The sequence below is a fragment of the Dreissena polymorpha genome, chromosome 14 (genome assembly GCF_020536995.1).
Source record: "Dreissena polymorpha isolate Duluth1 chromosome 14, UMN_Dpol_1.0, whole genome shotgun sequence".
NCBI classification, from domain to species: domain Eukaryota; kingdom Metazoa; phylum Mollusca; class Bivalvia; order Myida; family Dreissenidae; genus Dreissena; species Dreissena polymorpha.
In genome coordinates, this window is record NC_068368.1 from 56,825,953 (window position 1) to 56,848,520 (window position 22,568).

Here is a 22,568-nt window from a genome sequence, read left to right on the forward strand (position 1 = left end):
ATTAGCAATTGAATGCACTTTGCAACACTCCAATTTACAAAATACTATCGAGATATGCAGATATACATGTATAAATCTAATTGAAATATGCATTTTCAAACTGGTTTACCGAAGATTCAAGACACGGTCGTTATACTGTAAAAGGTTTGATGTTAATTAAGATTATTGCATGCACTATTAACCGACAAAATTCCTGATCAAATTATACTAGTGTTTGTATTTGTAAATAATGCACATTCGAAAATTTCACCTATGTTTCGCATACCGATTGCGTTCTCAAACACAATTGGTTGGTTGTTAGGAAACTGATGTATCCCATTCAGCGCTGTCATTTGCATTTCACGCGGGGCTTCATTGACATTCCCAACTTTCAGCGTGATTTGAGACGATACCTACAAGAGTTATACACACACACAAAAGAAAAGATAAAACGAGATACCAAGGTGATTACCACAAAGATCATCATCGTTGTTCTTAATTTGTGCCGTATGTATCGTGCTGATTACAACAAGAGTTCGCCCTATTGGGGCAAAAAGGAACCATGTGCCTTCTAATTTCAATGTAACATGGTACCTGTTTTGCACCAATAAGGCAAATTTATCTCCTGACTATCTTTCTGGAGTTGTGTGCGATATTAAGTGATTACGCTTCTGTCCATTTCTGAGACGTCATATATTGATAAGTCCCGTTGTTGTTACTTTTTACTCGCTACAAGCGGAACATAAGTTAAATCTACCTTAAATCTAGGTTCAGAAATGTCGGTCGACTCTACTGTAATCGTAAACACTGCAGAGCTCTCAGTTTCATAATCAAATGTTCGATTGGCAGTCAATATGTCCCCTTTTAGACTGAATAGTCCTGACATATCGTCCAACAGCTTGTAGACATACGTCTGGTTGACGTCTTCGTCGATAGTAATCATCTTCAGAAGCTGTGTGCCTGAATGGGGTAACATAAGCACTATTTGTGAACACACGTATGCAACTAATTGGGCGATACAAAAAATAATAAGAAGAAATACACACGAGCGCTATCTGCAATTGGATATCATTTTAAGCAAATAAACACACAGTCGGAACAGTAATTGCTCTTACTGGAGATGCAGATGGCGCGTGAAAGTGCTAAAAATTAACGATAACTAAACGTAAAAAAACTGAAAATGTAATTGCTTAACTACTTTCTGATCTTACCTATACCATGAATGAGTTAATAAGTATCGGACCGAGACGGTTACATGTTCGTTTTCAGTCGGTGCCCAAGCACAATTGTACAATGTACAAAGTTCATCATGACAAAACGTGTAAGCCCAGTTAAGGTTATGTAGGAATGTTATTAAAAAATACATGGTGGATTGTTTCGAAATATATGTATGGATTCTGACAAACACTTTGCAACTTGACTGTGCACGAATTTTGCTGATACGAACAAAGAATTCTCTCCATAGCCAGAATTCAAAGGACATTTAAGACATACTAACCGGGTGTTACTTCTTCGGGGATCTCCTCTGGGCTAACAGTGACGCCAGTCTGCATGTCATTAGCGTCAGTAAGGTAAATGTGGACGTCAAAGTAGGCTGACAGTGGCGGTGTACCGCCATCCGACGCCATAACCGTGATGTTGTGCACGGCATTCCTCTCGAGATTAAGCGCGCAATGCGTCCCACCCTCGGAAGCGCACCGGGGATCGGAGTGTTCCAGATCGTACTGGGTGTGTTAAATTGGGGGAACAAACTTCATATTTCAAAACCAGGCAATATATTTAAATATTAACAATGTGAATAAGGTATTACTATCTTTTTTAATGCCAAAAAGAGCATTCACGGACATTGACTTTTGTGTAGCCAATATTCAAATCGCCTAATAGTCGAGAAAGCTAACGAACTAAAAGTAATTATAAATGGACTTAAGTATTTAAAGTGATTGAACATTTACGGTATATATGTTTTATCTTGTATAAGGGTTTAATTTGAAACCGTTCACATATCCATACGCACTTTATTTACATTTGTACAGCGGACATACAATCTGTATAAGTCTCAAAACTAAAAGGCAAAGTTTAAAAAAGTAAAGTGGCCGTGACACTTATGAACTCCAAAACGTGATATAATGTTCTTTAGTGTTCTGTGAGTATGAAGTCTAAGTGCTTTTACCTTGACACATGTCCTATTGCCATCCGGGAACAACTTGAACGCCATTTCTGAGCTGACCAGCAAGAAGTTGACCTTATGGGTCGGGTCATCGTCGACGCCGTGTAGACAGCCAACCACTGTGCCCGGGGCAGAGTTCTCGGGGATGTGGTTGGGCTCCAACTGAAGTACGAGATTATGCGTTGACAATCTAACGGGAGTTTTGTAGATCTATTGTATGTTTGTTTGTGTTTTTTTGTTAAAATGTCTAACTGTCTCATAGTTATGTATTTTGGGCCCCATATCAAATAAGAAGTACAGTGTTTATAGTTGGCTTGTCATGGATTTTGCTAAAATGTGCACCGGCTTATAGCAGCAACTTCTTCGGGAGAGAGATTTCGAGAATGTAATTGGGCTACAACTATGCGAATAAGATAGGGAGATTGACGTGACACTGTATATAATTTGTAATGACGTTTTTGCTATTTCTATAAGAAATTATCACTAAAGAAGCAAAACCATAATGGAGTTGTTTTTGCTTATCTGTGCAGTATGACCATTTTGGTAAATCGGTACTACAAGTAAACTAGAATTTCAAACAGCAATGCGAATACATCAGTATTTGTGAAATATTGGGAAAAAAGAAAATAATTACAATGTATGACTCTATAGACAGTACATTTTTTATTTTTCATTTGGTTTATGTAAGCAAAATGTTATTACATGCGTTCACGTTACAACAGCTCATATGTGTTGCGTAATGCGAATGAAAACGACATTTCGAATGGTAACGTGGTAAATATAAAGTGCGTACCTTAACGGAGACCGGTGGTTCGTTCTTATTGAGAATATTGAATGTGAATGCCTTCTCTGCCTTCAGCCCCTCCATGTCAGTACATCGGAACAGAACGCTCCATCTAGCGTCGGAAATCATGCATTGACGTCAATTTTAATACCAGTTATAGTTTAACGATCTGCTCAAAATGTACAAGAACAGTTTTGTACTTAATTGAAATTTTCATATAATTATAAAGATAATATTTTTATAAATACGCACATATCGTATTTGTGTCAAGTACTTTTTCTTTCTAACTGATTGTGTTGGAATTAAGAACAGGTTTTATATGAAACACAAATTTAATTCACTTGAACGTTTCAAGTTTCAAACTAAACAATTTTATGCGCATGAAACTTTCACTGCGTTATCATGTAATTAAATGTATGCCCAAACCCCTGACTTCTAATGCTGAAACCAAAAATTACCCGTTCGGTGCTTCTTCGTAGTCAGTGTGACGCTTGAGGCAGACCTTGTTGTCCCGGATGTAGAAGCGGTCGGTGGGGTCAGACACGATCGAAAACGTGTGACGTTCGTATCGTTCATCGTCTGCGGTGACAGCCGACAGGAAGGCGAAACAGTAATCCGTCGGCGTGTTCTCTTCTAACGTCGTTTTATCAATCGCGATCTATAGTGGTATATAAACACGTGTAGAAATACCATTTGAAAATGTTCGAAATAAAAGACAATAGCACTTATGATAAAATAACTATACGTTAAGTTTGTGATAATTTTAATTAGATTCTGAGTATTGTTGTAATTTAAAATGGCACATGGAAGCGTTCAAATACGACTGTCTGTCTCTGTCTGTCTTATTGGGGACGTCGAATATCTCTGTATGGGGTCCTCCTAATATGGAGGGACTGAAAGTTATAATATTCTGTGTGAAAGTAAAAATCATTTTGAAAAAAGCGTCCAGTTCAGCTGATACCCCGTTGGGCGGCTTGTTGGGTCTCACGCAGTACATGAGCGGTTTACTCCACGTGCCGTTCTGTTGACACCGGATGTCGGTTACCTCCCCTGCGAGTTTCCAGTCCACCAGGCCGCATGAGGGCGCACAGGTCCGGTTGAAGGCCACACCCTGTAGGGAGAGACACGATCCAGAATCGATACGGACGATAATAGTGCAACGTAAAAGTGGTACGAATTTTGCGCGCCATGTCCAAAATATTATCCAATTAAGGTTCATGTAGAGGCTTCATTTTGAAAAAATGTGGGACCCCTAGCATTGAACTCAAATTTGACTAAAGGAAGAGTGCCACATTGATAATGTATACATATATGCTTTAATGGATGTTTTTTCCTTCAAACTGCTACCAATTTTGTACATCAACGTATCATAACACCCACAAAATAAATCAAAATACAAAGCGATTTTAACATTAAAATATACATTATTTTCAAAAATCTGAATCATGTTTATCCCACGTAATTCGGCGGAAAATTATATAACTAGTGAATAATATCGACATTGACGAGGGCAAGTTACGCTTAAATAGTAAAAAAAGTTTGCATATCTAGAAATATCAAAACTCGAACACATGTCATTTCATCACCATGCGGACAGCCATTTTTAAATTAATAAAATAGAAAGAAACATGCTAAAAACTCACTCATCGCCTAATTGACATTCCAAACGGTTGACGATGACAAATGCATTGTAATCTTTCCGTTGATGTTTGCAAACTGCACGATCAGACCTCATAAACACTCAAAAGAATAACTATGTAAGAAGCATTTCACCAATGTTTACAATCGTTGTCGAATCACATGTACTTTATTATTGCGCATAAAATAGTACGCTTACAGACTGACAGAAAGATCGATACGTTACTCCGTTCAATTCATCACGGTATACTATTCTATTGTTAATATATAATAATACATCGCTTTAACAATCTAAAAGTAGAAATAATTCTTTTAAACGGAGTTTTTAATAACGAAAGTGAAAACAACGGAAGTTGGATGGATATTCTGTGAGATGCACTTCGGCTCCAGAAAAACAATACAAATTAACTAAAAAAGACATGTGGGGACAATTTTCAGCTGGAAAATATTTGAAATATGGTAAGTGATGATATCTCTACGTGCTCATTTCTGTTATTTAGTGCGATCTCTTGCTGATTAATGTTAATAGTTGTTTTACTAGTTGCCACCCAACTGTCAAAATAAGTATGTGTTATCTCAGGTATGTGTATACACATACCCGGTTTTCTCACCACTGCACGTGGTTTCGACCGATTTGTTTTGCACGTTTTTCTACGGATTACAGCGATGGCCACGCTTTCAAATGGGTAGAAGGAATCGAAATATAAAATCAATCGTTTTGACAATTTCTTTATATTCCTTTACAATTTTATATGTCGTCTGCAATCTATTTCAATTTGAGATGGTTTAAAATTTGCAATTTGGTTGAGAGGTAAATAACAAAATTGTTAAGCCTTTGAAATAGAATTGTGACTCTTATTATCCACCATACCTGGATTTTTAAAAAGTAGTTACGTTTTAGTTATTTTTAGAACTATGTTTAGGATATTTATCCAAAAAAGGCAGTTGAATAAAAACTCATTTGTTGTTTTATGACAATAATTTTCTGTGATATGTTGCTAACTTGACCTTGTATATGTATATAGCTTTGCATTTATTCAACTTAAGGCAGTGCATATCCTTCCTAACTTTAGATTGAGATTTTGTAAATTAGTGTAAAAAAAGTATTGGTTTTAAAGCAAAATATGAATAAAGCACACAAATATTGAATGTCAAAAATGTGTTTATGTTATTCTATCCGTCTTTAGCTTTAAAATGATATATAGTTTGACCATACTGTACCACATTCAATGAAGAAAAAACAAAGCGAAGTTTTAATGAATTTTATCCCCCCCCCCCCCATGAACCTTAATGAGAATAAACAGATACACGTTGTTGATTGTTGTCGGTTTGTTTGTTGTTGTTGTTGTAGTTGTTTTGTTATTTTTTATGTTTGTCCTTCTAACACATAGTTCCTTAAAACTTTATTCAATATTCTTTTCCTTTTGTTTAATAAAGCAGCATTAAGAATATCCTTAGGGGGTGTTGCGGCAGTTTATTTAACCGATGATATATTTATAGCAACACCGATGATGCTATTATCACAACTCAATATTTTTGTTATCAGTATCGTCAGAAATGACCGAGTTGGTTCATAATACAATTGTCAGTGGTTCGATCCCAGGCGGGGTTAACTTTTTTTTAAACTTTTTTTTTTCTTTCTTTAATTTCATACTTGTTGTATACTGGAGCTCTTTAGTCCTGTTGTTAACATTTATCAATTTACTCTTTTCAAACCAAATTTATACCACAGTTTATCCTAAATATCGTAAATTAATTAGCACATATGCATGCAGGGAAAACTTAACGTCTTAAATTATTATGAAAAATATAATAACTCTTAATGTTTTAATTCAATTTAGAGAAATTTTTTATTGTATACAACAATAACATATAAACTGGTTATTCAATATCCAGTGAACGAGATGTAATATATGCACAACACAAACATGTTTCGAAAAAAGTTTACAAGACAAGTCTCTATAGCTGTTTCATAGATGAATATAATATATATTTCAGTAATGTATCGATTTTTTTATGTTTCATTCTTAATTCACAATTGGAATACCTGAATAGTTTAAAGATATGTTTGCATAAATTTTCATACGCTCATTATCATACCACGTCATATATCGCACACAACCATCTAGCTGAATTATAAGGAAAACGGCAGTTAATTGTTATTAATCGTTTGTTGAATTATAACTTGTAACACATGTATTACCATATAAGGTTTTATATCTTAAAAACAATAAAAATAAAGCAAGGTGTTCGTAAAAACATGAGGGAGAGTGATCTAACTCTGCTATCAAAACAACCTGGAGTGACACACTATGTGGCCTTACCTATATATAATCCTACCAGACCATTACATTTGCGACATCTTTTTGAACTTAAATAGTTTCATTTTTACCCAATAATCAAATCAATTGTAACTAAACAAAAACAACAGCACAAATAAAGATAAAGTTATTGAATATACTTATCATTAAAGTTAACAGGGAACACAACCTGTGTTAATTTCAATCGGAATGTTGTTGCCAGTGTTATTACAATAAACAGAACCAACAAGTCTGACCTTTGTTCGAAGTTCCAGCTCACCATTCCGCTTCTAGCAGAGAATCAGTCCTCTCTTTATCACCTTAACTTTGCCTGTCAAAAACAACCCTCGAATGGCGTCTCACTAGATGTGCAAATCATATATACCCCAAAACGAAAAACTCGTGCGCTTTCGCATTATACGCGCTAAACCATAATCTCTCTTCTAAATAACACGTATTATTATTAATGATTAAGGTCGAGGTTGATACTGTATGGTATTATGTTTGTAATTAAATATTGTTTTTTATTAATGTCTTTTGGTAAGCTGTTGTGATCCCAGTTAAGATTGTAAACAATGTCTAATGTTTATGCATATTTCTGACAATCTATGTACCGGTACTTGAGTTTTGTCTTATTACTGTTTTTTTTTCATGAAATTTGACGTCTAGACGGTAGGGATAATTAAAACAAAAAATCTCTATTAAAAGTGCGGTGACCCCCTTTTTTATTTGTGTTTTATGCTTATTTGTGCAGTTTCGCAGAATTCTTTGTGGCAGATTTTTTTTTAATTTAAAATTCCATTTATGTGGTTAAAATAGTAAAAAAATGATGTTTTGGGGTGACATAAAAAATTTAAAAAATAAATTTCTAAAAAATTTAACTTGTGTACTCCATTTTATTGGTAGTGTGTGGTTTAATTAAATGGTATATGATGTATCTTAGCTTAAATAATATCTACATGTTGCCAATTTCATAGGTTATTAATTATTTTTACGCAATTATTGATTTTCAGTTTTATTGCAAAAGTACATGTTATATAGTGGTGAATAAAATCAAAACAAGGCCGGTGACCCTATGTTTTTATTTCATTTTTCATATAGTATTTGTATGTATATCTTAAATTTAAATTTTTGACAAAATCTATTTGATGGAAAAAATCAGCAAAACTGCAGCAACACCCCTTAACCCATTTATGCCTATCGTCTAGAAAAAGGCCTTAGCAAACAGCATAGACCCAGATGAAACGCCGCATGATGCGGCGTCTCATCAGGGTCTGCGCTGTGTGCTTAAAGGAATTTCTGTAAGAAATATTCTAAATATAGAAATAAATATACTAGACATCCCTAATTTTGGAAATAAATTGATCAAATATAGGAGGATGGGAGAGTCCACTAGGCATAAATGGGTTAATATGCAAGGGAAGGGAGATACAAGCGCCGATTGCTATAAACAACCTCAGTAATGACCTGTGAACAATAGGCAAATACAATGAAGGCAAGCAGTTCTCATAAAGTTTTTAATCCTCATATTATTCAGATAAAGTCCTTAGAAACGGAAAGTTAATCCGGAAATTATGGGATTTCGCGTTTTACCCTTGATATTTCACGTACAAACAGATTTTATAGCGTTCACACAGCATATGAATTAAAAAGGAAGGCAACGTATATTCAAAACAAGAACCTCTTACACGATTACATATTTCGTTTCAAGGATTTCCAAGTAGGACCAAACGATGGAGTTTACCTGTGAACAAGTGAATTTTGGGTAAATGCAGTCGAGCAGGTATCTGTGCGTTCCGGGACAGTAATCTAGCACCGGTACCGGACACGTGACCTCTGTACACGTCACGAGGTCGGCTGACATCTTGTAACCTTGACGACATGAGCAGACGCCGCCGTTGCAGATTTGTTGACATTGTGCGTGGCATGTTCGCGTCTCCTTAAAACGATCTCATAAGTTACTATTAATATTCGTATGATTGAATCGCGAATGTATGCTGGTGAAAACAGAAACATTGCGTTTGTTTGTATTCGACTTTAACTGAACCATCCTGTAGCATGTGTAGGTTCATATCATTAGTGTGGTAACTAGAATGGGTTTCAGTAAGAATTATAGCAGTTATCATTCGATTCTCTAAACCTTCTTATATGCCGTGTACTGATTTCTTTCTTTCTAGGCGCGGAGCCTATTTTCTTTAAAGTAACAAACCCGTGATAATTTGCCGTTAAGTAATCTTTAGCGAGAACATTTAAGCACTCTAAAATATTTGAGCATGGCTCCTCAGGTCCCTGCTTGTACGCGCCTGTATTGTACGTACCATGATATCCGGGCAGGGCGTGCCCCCGCAGATAGGATTCACCAGAAGGGTCCGGTTTCGGGCCTGCCTTCCCTTGTCACAGTCCCGCAAACACTCACCCCATGCAGTCCATGGAGACACCTGTAAGTGAATGAAACTAGAAAACACCATTCCGAATACAAGTATAACGGCCCCTTACATTATAAATACTCTTATTATACTATGACAAGGAAGCCGAATCATGTGGCGTCTCATCTGGGTCTACGCTGTTTGCCAAGGCCTTTTTCCAGACTCTAGGCATAAATGGGTTAAATACCCAATTAAAACGTAGTAGTGTCTAAACAAGAATGTAACAAGTTAAGTAAATGTTAGATTAATGTAAATGAATATTTATTGTAGTATACTTAACATACAAATCCTTGCGTATACATTTGTTTATGATATTTCTGTTTTGAATTCCAATGCCATTTTATGTATTTTATTATTTGTGTTTTTATGTTTTGATACTGCATCATTAAAGATTCCAATGATAAAAGTTTCTACAAAATGTGTAATTAACAATTTTAATGCACTTATAAAAAATACCACCATAAAGACAAAAGAAGTGCTATACAAAAAATCACGCGATATGTTGAGTGCGCCAGGAATCGGCCATTTAATAGTAAACTGTAAGCAACGCTTCATATATGAGCCTTGTTCTGAGAAAGCTGGGCTCAATGCATGTGCGTAAAGTGTCGTCCCAGATTAACCTGTGCAGTCCGCACATGCTAATCAGGGACGACACTTTCCGCTTTTTTTACATTTTTCGTTTAAATGAAGTCTCTTCTTAGCAAAAATCCAATTTAGGCGAAAAGTTTCGTCCCTGATTAGCCTGTGCTGACTGCACAGGCTAATCTGGGACAACACTTTGCGCACATGCATTGAGCCCAGCTTTCTTAGAACACGACTCAATTATGAGAGCGGCGCAATGCGTGAAAACGGACTTCATGGCAAAAGTGATTTCTCTTGAAACGTTAGCTGTTTTTCCGTTTTCTTTCAGCGCTAGATGTAACAAGAAATATCTTTAAAAAAAGATATACGGCGTTGATTGTGGTCGATGTTTATGAACGATCAAAAGTTATATCTATGGAATAAAAAGTAGCGGATGCCTTTTTTCTGCGCAGTTTTTAGCTACATCACAAGCAAAGTACGGGGCGTTGCGCCAGATGTCGTGGCTTATTTTGCTTTATTAGATATTATTACTCAGATATCTATATTTACAGAATACAAAAACACAAGAACCATGAAAATAAATGAGTGCATATAGGTTAGCCGGCAATACTCGAATCTTATTTAATTGCAATATTATTAGTATCGTGGAATATTGTGCTCATGCTTTAAAAATTGGTCTAAATGGATAAATATTTCTATTTAATTTTATCAAAATTGGTCCTTATTATGCAAATGTTGAAAACATATTAAAACTCTATGATTGACATACCACAATAATATCACCGAATATCTTTATTTAGTAACTTTCTGATCAAAACAGACTTCAAGTGCACAAAGTTTAAGCGACAGCGTGTATGTAAAGATTCCTGCAACTGACCGCAAACTGACATTGATACCATGCGGATTGGAATGCAATGAATATTGAAGTGAGGTAACAATTCCGCTGCAGAAACGACGGCTTGTTTAGAGCTTTAAACATTTTCGTGTTTAACGGTCGATTTCGAAAACAATTTTAAAATATTTTCGTCAAAGCGTATACCAGGTTACTTAACAAGGGTTTTTATATGACCGAAAATTTTTGAGTGTACACAATGCAATAACGTAGTGATTACCAAATATGAGAACACAGCCTTTAAGCTCTGGCGCTGACTTTCTTCTAACATAAAGGGGCACACACTCTGTATTGATGTCGAGAATTGAGTGTGAAACTGCTCTATCTCTGAAACCTAATTATTAGAGCTAGAGCTACAATTGTTTAATTGCTGAATACGCAATTAACATCGTTGCTTACCCTACACTTCCCAAAAATAGAAAGTCGATGGAATAACATATTAATGTTAATGTGAAATATGTTTGTAGATTTACCGTTTTCTACTGCGAAAAGTTTCAGGTCTACCGGCGGAAAATTTTATATTCAAATTGATTGGTCGTTTACAAAGGTTAAGCTAAGGTGAAAAGCTGGCGTATACAGCTAACGCCAAAAAATAGTATGGAAGTAATTATAAAAAAGCAATAAATAAGTAATACACGAAAAATACGTTTCATTATTATTACAATTCTTTTATTTGACATGATGTTTACGCACGAATGAGTAATTTATAGACATGAAATAGTAATTAATATAATATTCACTAACATCACCTTCCATAAACGTGTAACCTATTTTCGCCATTTAAAACAATCTAGTTTTTAAATAATATTTACACAAAAAAGTAAAATGAAATCTGAAAAATCGATATATATTTGTATCGTGTATGTCATCATGCGGCGTCTCATCAGGGTCTACGCTGTTTGCCACGGCCATTTTTCTAGACGCTAGGCATAAATAAACTCTAAGGCCGAGTTTAGAATACAATTAAATTTAATTTACTGATGTCGGTACCATTAACGATTGTTTACAGTAAAGCTTGCCGAGCGTAGAGTTCACAAAGCATTGCAAATACGGGCGTGACTTCAATACCTCGCAGTTCTGTTTGGCTGTGTAGGACTCGCAGGCGCTCTCCTCTCGCGTGATCGCGCTCTCGCACGCGCCACCGCAGTAGGCGGGCGTCGTCATGACACGTAACCTGGTGACCACGCCCACTCCGCAGTCCGTGCTGCATGCGGTCCACATGCTCCAGTCGGTGAACGCGCAGTCGGTCACGTGCGTTACGTAGCAGTCCGTTGAATCGAGCAGCATTGGGCACAGACTTCCGCCGCACTCTGGAGACACGAGTACTGCGCGCGTCCTGTTGCTACAATAAACAAATGAAATTGTCAGCATATAGAATAACGTAAAAGAACAGCATATAGAATGGTGATTATGTGATATGGTGATATGGTGGTCTATCTAACGACCGACAGGTCTCGAAGTCTGATCTCAACCGTGAGAGCGTTACATGCGCCAAGTTCTTATTATATTAAACGGACTGGAGAGAATCTTAATATGCCTAAATGTTTAAATCAATCGAGCTACACTTCATATATTTTAACTAATCTTGTGTATAAGCCTGGTACCTGACGCCCTGACCACAAGACGACGAGCAGTGACTCCACGCGCCCCATGACGTAACCTGGCAGTCCCGTCGGCAGCACGGCCCGAAGCACGCGCCAGTCTCGGTAAGGTTGCCGCACGGCTCACCTTGACAAACCGGGGCGGTCACTGTGGATCGGGAGCGTCTGCGCTGTCCGTTACCACAGTAACCGTTGTCAAGTACACAGTCGCTCCACACGGACCAGGCAGATACCTGGATCAGTCATTAAAACATGTATATATTAGATCATAATGTGCCGTCGCTAGTCAAAACGTTCTTACTTTGATGTAAAATTATATAACATACAATGATTGAAGATGACAATTAGTGACTGGGAAACGACAGGAAATGGTAACGATGGTGATAATTATAATGACGAAGACGATGATGACGTCGACGATGGTGACTACTATACTAAAATAATGATGACGACGATTGAGATTGGATGATGACTTTGTTAATAGCGTACCGTACAGTTGACATTGTTGTAGTGGGAGCACGTCCTATTTTGTGTGTCCACTGGATCTTCGGGGCAAATAGTTCCTCCGCAAGATGGCGGCTGTACAAAACTGCAAAAACGGTATAACGCTTGTTGTATTTGTATAAACTTGGATTACCGTTACAGATTTTTACATTCGTGACAAAAACAATCTCACAACTGAAAGGCATTTGTTTGCATATAATAATGTTTAATACCTTTTGCAAAATACCTGTTAATTTTAAAGTCTGTAATTTCTTTTCAGTTGAAGAATCATGTTTTTTCACAAATGACATCTTTCACATCCAAGAAAAACACTTATTGTATTTGTGTATGAAATTCTTAATGTTCTTGTCATTTAAATGCCATCGCACCCAGGTTTTGATATGCATTACGCTTACAATTTTCTGCAATGCTTATGCAAATCCCGTAAAGGGCATAGCACGTGCTTCACGCTTACAAAATGTAACAAACGCGATAGCTTTTATAGCTTTTATAATTCGCTGTGTAACTGTGTAAAACACAACATATAATTCATAGAGATTAACCGTTTTCGTGTGTGTGTGCCTTGTCCGCACGCGGTATTACACGTTCCCCACTCGCTCCAGGCACCGAGCACGCAATGCACGGGACAGCATCCGCCCGTGCAAGAGTCTTCTTCAAAGACGCTTCCGCAGGCCTTCCCCTCACACTGGGAGGGCTGGACTACAGGTCGCACCCGAAAGCGCGTCCCTTTCTGCTCGCAGGGCGCTGAATATGGTGGTCAATTTGGTAAACATGTGGTCAAGTTGAATGTGTGTTCGTTTGAATTTAAATGCATGTCGTGGCATTTGGAGTATTCAACTTAGGGAAAGGTAGATTTTTAGTTATGGTCAAATATTATTCAAACTACGACATAAACTTTGATTAATGTTCAATTATTGAGATTTCACATTCAAGTTATGCTTTAAATGCGTGTCTATGTTCTATGTTTGTAATCTATAAAATTGAATCTTAAATAACACATAACTAGCTCCAGTCAAAAGCTGATGAAAATGCAAACACAAATGCAAGCAGGTATGCTGGTTAAACAAACTTCTTACCAAAGTCAAACGCAAAGAATGACATCGGAATTGCTATACCAAAACAGTTGAAACATAACTAATACAAGTATTTAATGAGTACATTAGCGAAAGTCGTATCCATATAATATATACATATACAAATATATCGCCATGTAAAAGGGAATATGGCTTATCGGCAACTTAAACACACGAACGATTAACCCCTTTGTACCCCAAGATGTCGTTGCAAAGTATAGGGCTCACCAGAGCATGAGCTCCACGTGCTCCATTGCCCCACCACGCAGTCCTGGTAGCAGCAGAGATGACCGCACGCCTGTTCCACACTTGTATCATCGCAGTATCCCCCGCAGGTGGCGTTGGAAGTCTTCACCCGCGAGCGTCTGCAGTTGTAACGAACTCCCTCACCCGTGCATCCCTCGTTCGTACAGTAACAAAGACCCCAATTCGTCCACGACGTGTACTGGCAGTCGACTGGACAACACTGCACGTTGCACGAATCCTTTTCCGACAGCGTGTACGGGCATTTCCCGCCACACGCCGCGTCGATGAAAACTAGACGACTTCTTTGGCGCGTGCCGTCTGCTCCGCACGTGCGGCTGCAGTCGGACCACGAGCTCCACGCGCTCACGACACAGTCCTGTGGTTTGCAGACCTGCGTGTTAACTCTTGCTATTAGTTTGATGAAAAGTATTGTGTAAAAGCGTAGAACGAATTGCACATACATTTTCGTCAATTATTTACACGCACTGCGCTTTATCGCCAACCAAGGCGAAGACTAAGTGAACGCTCATCGAATCTGAGTATTTACATACAACGATATCTGTTATAAAAGTAGAAATGCCATATGGTGCATTGAAAAAAATGTCTCTTAATGGGTTCAGCACTCATAAACAATTATTTGTAGTGCGTAAGTGATGCACAAAATTCATCTTTGCTTAGTAATTCGGGGCAACATGTGCCGTTGTTTCAGCATCCATTGAACATGTTCGGCCCTGACAGAGTTTGAACTCGGTCTTCTATTCAATCGACTAACAGATGTCGCATCAGGCTAACTGTGTTAATTAAATACTGGAGAATCGCTACCAACTGAGCTTTCGTCCCTTGCCAATTACATGCCAGCTAATACCAAAGCGTCGCTTTATGAATGCCACATACATGTATCATTAATTAATTATGTAGATATACGTTTCACACACGTTATTCATCATATTAACCGTTTTTATGCCTGACTTACACTGAAAGACATCGCGTTAACTTTTCAACCCTGATATTTCGAACCATAACTTCTGAACAGGATGAATGATGAAAGTGGCATGATGAAAAATACGAAACAAACATGCTTATCAACCAATTTGATGGATTATTGTTAAAACAAACATGGCTGTGTCGACGGACTGATAAAACTGATAAAACGATTTTAACGACATGTGCGTTGAAATACAAAAACTGCATTCTGCTATTGCAAAATAATTTTACATTTATACCCTAGACCTTATATCCATTGTTATCGCTTTAAAAAATGTCAATCCAATATTTGGTCTTTCACAAATGTTGGTAAAAAATAGACGTTCACTTAAATAAGGTTTGTTCGCATTAATTTAATGACTATTACTGATTTTTATCTGATCTGGACCAATATGGCTTATTATTTTAGTAGTATCTATTAATGTACAGTATGGTCACGATTGAATGGAAAATCAAGTTTTTATTACAACCACACCCCAAGGTTGACCCCGTATCGACGGCGTCTACATATTGAGTGTATCTTTCGTGAAAGTTAGAAAATCAGAATCCTCTTCAAAATACTCAGTAAAGTGTTACTTACTGTTGACAGATACATTAGCAACAAATGATTTTGTAATGGTACAAGATGAATTATTATAAAGTATATGCCCAATTAGGTGTTTATAGTTTTATACACAATGCATGCAAGTTCGGACAATATTGAATGAAAAATAAAGTGTCTATCATATACACCCATTGTTTTACCCTTTATGGACAGAGGGTACCTTACTTAACAATTATTAAACTAACAATTTTACCAGCATCTACTCTGCAGCCAGAATGCAAAAAATAAGTAAAACGTATTCATTTAAGATAAATATAACGGAATATGTATTATGAGTTTGTATGGGATTGTTGGAAGCAAAGCAAAGAGCCTAGTAATTAGCGGCTTGAAGGTCAGTTATTATCACCAAGCTTTTAAAAGCGTGGGAATATTGTGGTTATCTCCGCTGTCTGTCCGTCTGTCCTGGCCACTATTTCATACACTATTAGCACTAGAACATTAAAACTTACACACATGGTAGCTATGAGCATATGTGCGACGGTGAACTATTTGGAATTTTGATCTGACCCCTGGGTCAAAAGTTATGGGTAAATAAATGGGTAAAATGGGAAAAAACTCATTTTACTAACAACATGCGACGCACACTTTTGACCCAGGGATCAGATCCAAATTCCAAATAGTGCACCGTCGCACATATGCTCATAGCTACCATGTGTTTAAGTTTCAAGGTTCTAGTGCAAATAGTGTAGGATAAAAGAGTGTCCGACCACTTCAACCCCCCCAAAAAAGTAAACATAATTTCTTCATTTATTCACCAATTGACTTCAAATTAATACTGAACATCTCTTATGACAACACGGTCTATCTCGACCATCCATGTCCACATTACCCACCCCATGGCCATTGATAAACGTAAAGGCCGCTTGATTCCCGTCCTCTTTTAAATTTATCGAGAGGTCAACGGGTACTACTACCCCGTACCCCCAAATTTTGTTCGTACCCAAACTTTTCCGTACCCCTTTTTTTCGTAGCCAATTTTTTTTCGTACACAACATTTTTCGTACCCATTTTTTTTTCGTACCCTATTTTTTTCGTACCCAAATCCTTTTTCGTACCCAATTTTTTTTTCGTACCCAATTTTTTTTCGTACCCAATTTTTTCGTACCCAATATTTTTTTCGTACCCGATTTTTTTTCTCGTACACAATGTTGTTTCGTATCCAATTTTTTTCATTACCAAATTTTTTTTTGTACCCAATTTTTTTTCATACCCCATTTTTTGTACCCAATTTTTTTTTCGTACCCACATTTATTTCGTATCTATTATTTCGCACACACATTTTTTTTCTTACCCCATTTTTTTGGTACCCACATTTTTTTCATACCCAAATTTTTTAGTACCCATTTTTTTCGTTCTCATTTGTTTTGTACCCAATTGTTTTTCCGTACTCATATTTTGTTTGTTACCTGATTTTTTTTGGTACCCACATTTTTTGTATACCCAATTTTTTTATTACCAATTGTTTTTTTGTACCCAATTTTTTTTCGTACCCAATTTTTTTTCGTACCCATGTTTTTCGTACCCCAATTTTTTGGGGGCACAATTTTTTCATACCCAAAATTTTCGTTCCCAAATTTTTTGTCGTACCCAAAATTTCGTTTTATCATAACTTCTTCATTTATTCACCAAATGACTTCAAATTTATACTTAACATCTCTTATGACAACACGGTCTATCTCGACCATTCATGTCCACATTACCCACCCCGGGGACCCACCAACATAGGCCTTGCCCACCCAAAATTGCCTTCTAATATAACATCTATACGGCGTGGGGATACGCGTTGGCCTCTGCTGCGCCACTTCTAGTTGTAATTGCGTTCAAACGTACATTATGGGGCAAATGAAATGATGTCTTTAATTAAACCATAAAAGGATATGTATTAACCGCGCTGTCGGAAAACAGGACTTAATGCGATTGCGTAAAGTGTTAGGAGCTACTCCAGATCGTACTGCGATAATCCACAGTCTGGTCTGGAGCTACGCTGGACGCATATGGCATATGTTCGTTTTCGCATTCCGCTGCTCCATTGGCACGTTAAGTAATATTTTGCAGCTTTTGTGAGAAGGTCTTTCTTTAAGGCAATAACACATGAATTTCTTTAAACAACATTAATTGATTGCACCGTGAATCACCAATTGTGGTTTTCGGCTATAGTGTTACATCTTTTGTTGATATTTGTATCAGATGTTTTCAAGACATCAAACGTTGTCCGGATTAAGAGTGGTGTCAGACTGCACAGGCGAATCAAGGACGAAACTTAACGCATACGCATTGAGCCAGATTTTTGAAGAGCGAGCCTTATAATTTTGCATTGCATGAAGAGACATAAGCAAAACTTCGTCTGTCCTCAGCCCGCACAGGATAATCTGGGACAAGAAGTTCCACCTAAAGTAGATTTGCGCTAAGAAGAGACGTCAACCAAACGAAATACCAAACAAGCGGAAGATACCATTCTTTCTGGAAGTGTTTGATATCGCTGCATGTTTGCGAATAATTATGGTCATTATCATTATATTAATAGTGCCACTTATAGTGAACACCATTTCTTGAGGACGTTTGCGACAATGTTATTTAAACTATTATGGACGTGTTTACAGGGCGGTGCGGTGGTTGAGTGGTAACACACTGGTCTAACATTTCAGAGGTCCCCGGTACAATTCTTGGCCGGGGCACTGGAAATTTCAGAAATGCTTCAAGTGTTTCCCACCCAACTAGAGATGTACTGATATGAAACCCAGGTAATTATCGCGTGCATCGGTGCTATACAATAAGCACGTGTAAAAGAACCAAGGGATCTATTCGCAAAGAGCTAGGATATCGCACCCGGATTCCTTGTATTCCAATACTGTCTATTCTGCTTGCTGTCTCTAGAGCAAAAACCAAAGAACCCCATTGGAAATAAGTGCTTGCACTTTTATGGGTTATCCTTGGCTGCAAGGTCAAAAGAAATACATACAGCTACGCTGAGATAATAGGGCAACGAAATACATATAACGATGTATTATTTAACTATTGCTTAAAAAATTGCACATAATTGCGAAAAGTGTTTTAATAACTGGAGGAAAAGAATCCCAAATCATAAAATCGTATATTTTACTCGAAAAAACAAACTGTAAATAATGAATTATAATGTTATTAAGAGGAAAGCACACGTTATCAAGTTGACAGAACCATATAAAATTATATTACTTGATTGATAGAGATGTGCGCATTAATAACAAATCGATTGTGTTCTTCTTTAAACAGAAAAGCATTTAAAAAAGCAAAATGGTACATTTAACATGAAGATCAAAATAGGCTGACCGCACGTTTACCACCTTTGACCTGGAAAAAAAGTTTCTGTAAAATCAGGGTTTAAATCATGTACAATGTACGTTAAGTTTCGCCTCAGATTCCCCTGTACACTCCGCTCAGTCGAGGCAAGAACAGACTTCCCGTCTCAAACTGGAGTTTCGCGTAGAAGAGGCTTCCTTTAACTCTTTCAGTGCTGGAACCAAATTTTGAAGGCTTTTGATAGTATTCTTTGAAAAAATCGAAGAAAATGCTAATTTTAGAAATTCAGCAGACGACATTTTAGCAGACGACAAATTTCCCAGCATGCAAAGGGTTAAACCAAGAATAACCGCGGAAAGTGTCGCCTCTGAATATCATGTGAGGACTGTACAGGCTATTCTGACTCAGTTGTTATTTTATATGCTATGCACATGTGAAATAAAATATGTTTAAACTAAACTAATCGGGGACGACACTGTACGAACAAGCATTAAATCACGTTTCCCTAAAGCGAGGCAATTATGTAATTAACAAAGCGACTTGATTGCCAATATTTCGGCGTAGAACAGATGATATCTTCAATGTGTCACCAAGTTGTATCATGACTCCGAAAGTTGCATTATGTTGTGCAGCTGAATATAAACCATTTAGAGATTAAATATTAATAAAAATGAAACGAGATGTTTTGTATTGTATTTGAATTGTTTGCATTTTGTATTGTCTCGCCTTAACTACGAGAGACTTCATTTAAACGAACAATTCCATAGCCTGTGCGAAAGTTACATCAGGCATATACTCATATATACACGCATATATAGAGATAAATGACTTGATTTGAAACGACGACTCTGTGTTTGAATAATGCATTTTACGCCATGTCGTAACTTTCCAAATATTTCTCATGAAATTGTGAATAAATTTACTATTGCGTGCAATGAAGCAATTATGTTTTGTAAACATTATCATAATTATGCACCATACTATCAAATATATAATTCATGGGCCTATGAGCACAGTGCTGCTGATTGAAACCCATGTAAAGTTGTTGGTGGCACGACATAGAGAGGCACTAGTAATAAATAAATACTAAATACTATATTATTCATAATAAATACATGAAATATAATACTGAGATTCAGATCAATGGACACAACATTAATATCACATTGTAGCTTTGCAGACATGTACAATCACAGTATAATTGAGTATCACCTTAAAGCAGAAAACATCAAATGTACCAACAATGATCATTATATCACAGATTTGATTTGGATGGATTAAAAATTTCAAGTTCACTATAACAAACAACAATTAAAAAGTAACATTAAGTAAGTGGCATTATTAAATTAATGACACTTGACCATGCATTGATATTTATTTCCAGAAACAATCATCTTTAAATTTCAGTTATAGAGTATGACTTGTCACAAAAAACAAACAGTACAGTGTAACAAAGTCTTTTCTTGTATGGAATTACATTGAAAGCGGCCCTGGAAAACTATTTGTTTCGCTTATATTTCCTTAAAGCACTTATTGCAAATTCGAATTAGTTTAAATCGGGTTATTATACGCTTATCACACGGGACTGTAGGTAAATTACAACATTGCGCAAACGCAATTTTTAAGAAATAGTTTTAGAATAAATACAACTACAAAATACGAACATGCGCCTAACTTTTCGTGCAAAATTAGCCAGTGCTGTCTGCAAAGGCTCATCGGGGACGACAACGTCCGCAGAAACTTGATCTTCGTTTAGAAAAGACTTTCTTAAAACGAAAAAAATATTCCATAAACACGGAAGTGTGGTCCCTGATTAGCTTGTGTGGACTGCACAGGCTAATTTTGAAGGAGATTTTTACGCAGATGAATAATGCAAAGTTTTCCCAGAACGAGACCATCAGGTTGAGTCGCGTTTTGAGAAAACTGGGCATAATGCATGTGCGTAAAGTGTCGTCCCAGATTAGCCTGTGCAGTCCGCACAGTCTTATCAGGGGACGACACTTTCCGCCTTAATTGGATTTTTGCTTTATTTAAACGAAAAATGTCATAAAAGCGGAAGGTGTCGTCCCTGATTAGCATGTGCGGATTGCACAGGCTAATCTGGGACGACATTTTACGCACATGCATTACGCTTAGTTTTCTCAGAACACGACAAAGGTTAATCAACGAACTTGCACTCACAAGAACACTGATGTACCATGGCTTATACCAAGCTTCAGTCTTTCGGTTTAGAAATTTGATCTTCTTTTGTTCCACATAGCGTCATGGAAACTATTGACATAAATACAATTCTAGTGGATGCGGCATTACACGTTTTTACTCTTTGGTTTTAAGGGGGAAAATTATACCTTGATTCCCAGTATGCCATTAGCAGAATTCCAGCAAAAAGGGGCTAAAGTTCTGATGAGATCATTACCAGGGTGCTGGATCAATCGGGGTTCACAGGGATTTACACACGGGGTGGACAGAACGTTAACACACCGTTAAGAACTTTATATTTAAAAATATCTCAAGTTATTTAAATACATTTGTAAAAACATTTAATGCATAAAAGGTAGCTTTTCTTGCAGTTTGTGTAGATATCTATGGAATACGTCTAAAATCACTGCAAAAATTAACGATGCGTGCAGATTAACCGTGTACATGAATGGTGTACATTTCGAATTTTTGGCCAAGAAAACAGGCTTATTAAATAAGGTAACTCTCATGTATTTCACATTCTCATAAACAGCATTGGTTTAAATTCTAACGAAAAATTGTTTTAAAAATCATTTGAAAAAAAAAGAACCACTAACCGTTTACATCCATTAACGTGTTATTGTGAGCTCCACAAAGTCGCGTGATCCTGCACCCTGGTAAGTGTAAATGACCAATATGGTCATATATTCAATTGTCTCGTACAAATATTAAATTCACTATCAGTTATTATTGACAGTAGTCAATACTGTACCAAAATGAAACGGATAACAGTTTCTCGAAATATACGAAATATACACACACAAATAAGACACAAAAATAGCGCATAAAACGATCAAATATGCATATATTATACTCATAGAAAGATCAGGCGAGAAATTGTTAACGCGAGAACAAGTAACAAAAATACAATAACCGGTTGAAACATGCAGCAACCAAACGTTGGGAATGGGATGAATCACTTTTGATAGAAAGAAGTAAATATTAGTTTAAATTGAAAAGATTAATGAAATATATTATACACGGCACCACGTCTCATTGGATAAGATACGAGCACCTTAAGTAATGCTAATTATCTCGGGTAATTATGATGCAGCTGGGAAAAAACATTTTTATTTGTGATGCCGTGGCTTCTGACGTCACACAAGACGCCTTTTATCCGGTTGTGTGGTCTGCATTTTCGATCCAAATTTAAATTCATATATATATATAATTCATATTGTTGACCGATATAATTCAAACAAAGATACAAAAATGCGAAAAACGTTAGCACACACATAGATTTGTTTCAGTGTCGTTTGATTGTTTATGTAATC

At 36.8% G+C, this 22,568-nt stretch overlaps 1 protein-coding gene across 1 annotated transcript in view; it reads right to left on the reverse strand.

The window, feature by feature from the left end:
* Positions 1 to 14,655, reverse strand: part of LOC127857392 (protocadherin Fat 4-like) — a 54,086-nt gene extending 39,431 nt beyond the window's left edge. Inside the window, exons 1-13 of the mRNA XM_052393788.1 lie at positions 14,175 to 14,655; positions 13,456 to 13,617; positions 12,864 to 12,958; positions 12,373 to 12,602; positions 11,837 to 12,110; positions 9,187 to 9,306; positions 3,892 to 4,041; positions 3,389 to 3,588; positions 2,940 to 3,042; positions 2,150 to 2,308; positions 1,478 to 1,703; positions 737 to 939; positions 266 to 392 (exon numbers count right to left, since the gene is read on the reverse strand). Of these exons, the coding sequence (XP_052249748.1) occupies positions 266 to 392; positions 737 to 939; positions 1,478 to 1,703; positions 2,150 to 2,308; positions 2,940 to 3,042; positions 3,389 to 3,588; positions 3,892 to 4,041; positions 9,187 to 9,306; positions 11,837 to 12,110; positions 12,373 to 12,602; positions 12,864 to 12,958; positions 13,456 to 13,617; positions 14,175 to 14,655 (2,530 nt within the window). The remainder of the gene's footprint in view (positions 1 to 265; positions 393 to 736; positions 940 to 1,477; positions 1,704 to 2,149; positions 2,309 to 2,939; positions 3,043 to 3,388; positions 3,589 to 3,891; positions 4,042 to 9,186; positions 9,307 to 11,836; positions 12,111 to 12,372; positions 12,603 to 12,863; positions 12,959 to 13,455; positions 13,618 to 14,174) is intronic.
* Between the last annotated feature and the right edge of the window lie 7,913 nt (positions 14,656 to 22,568).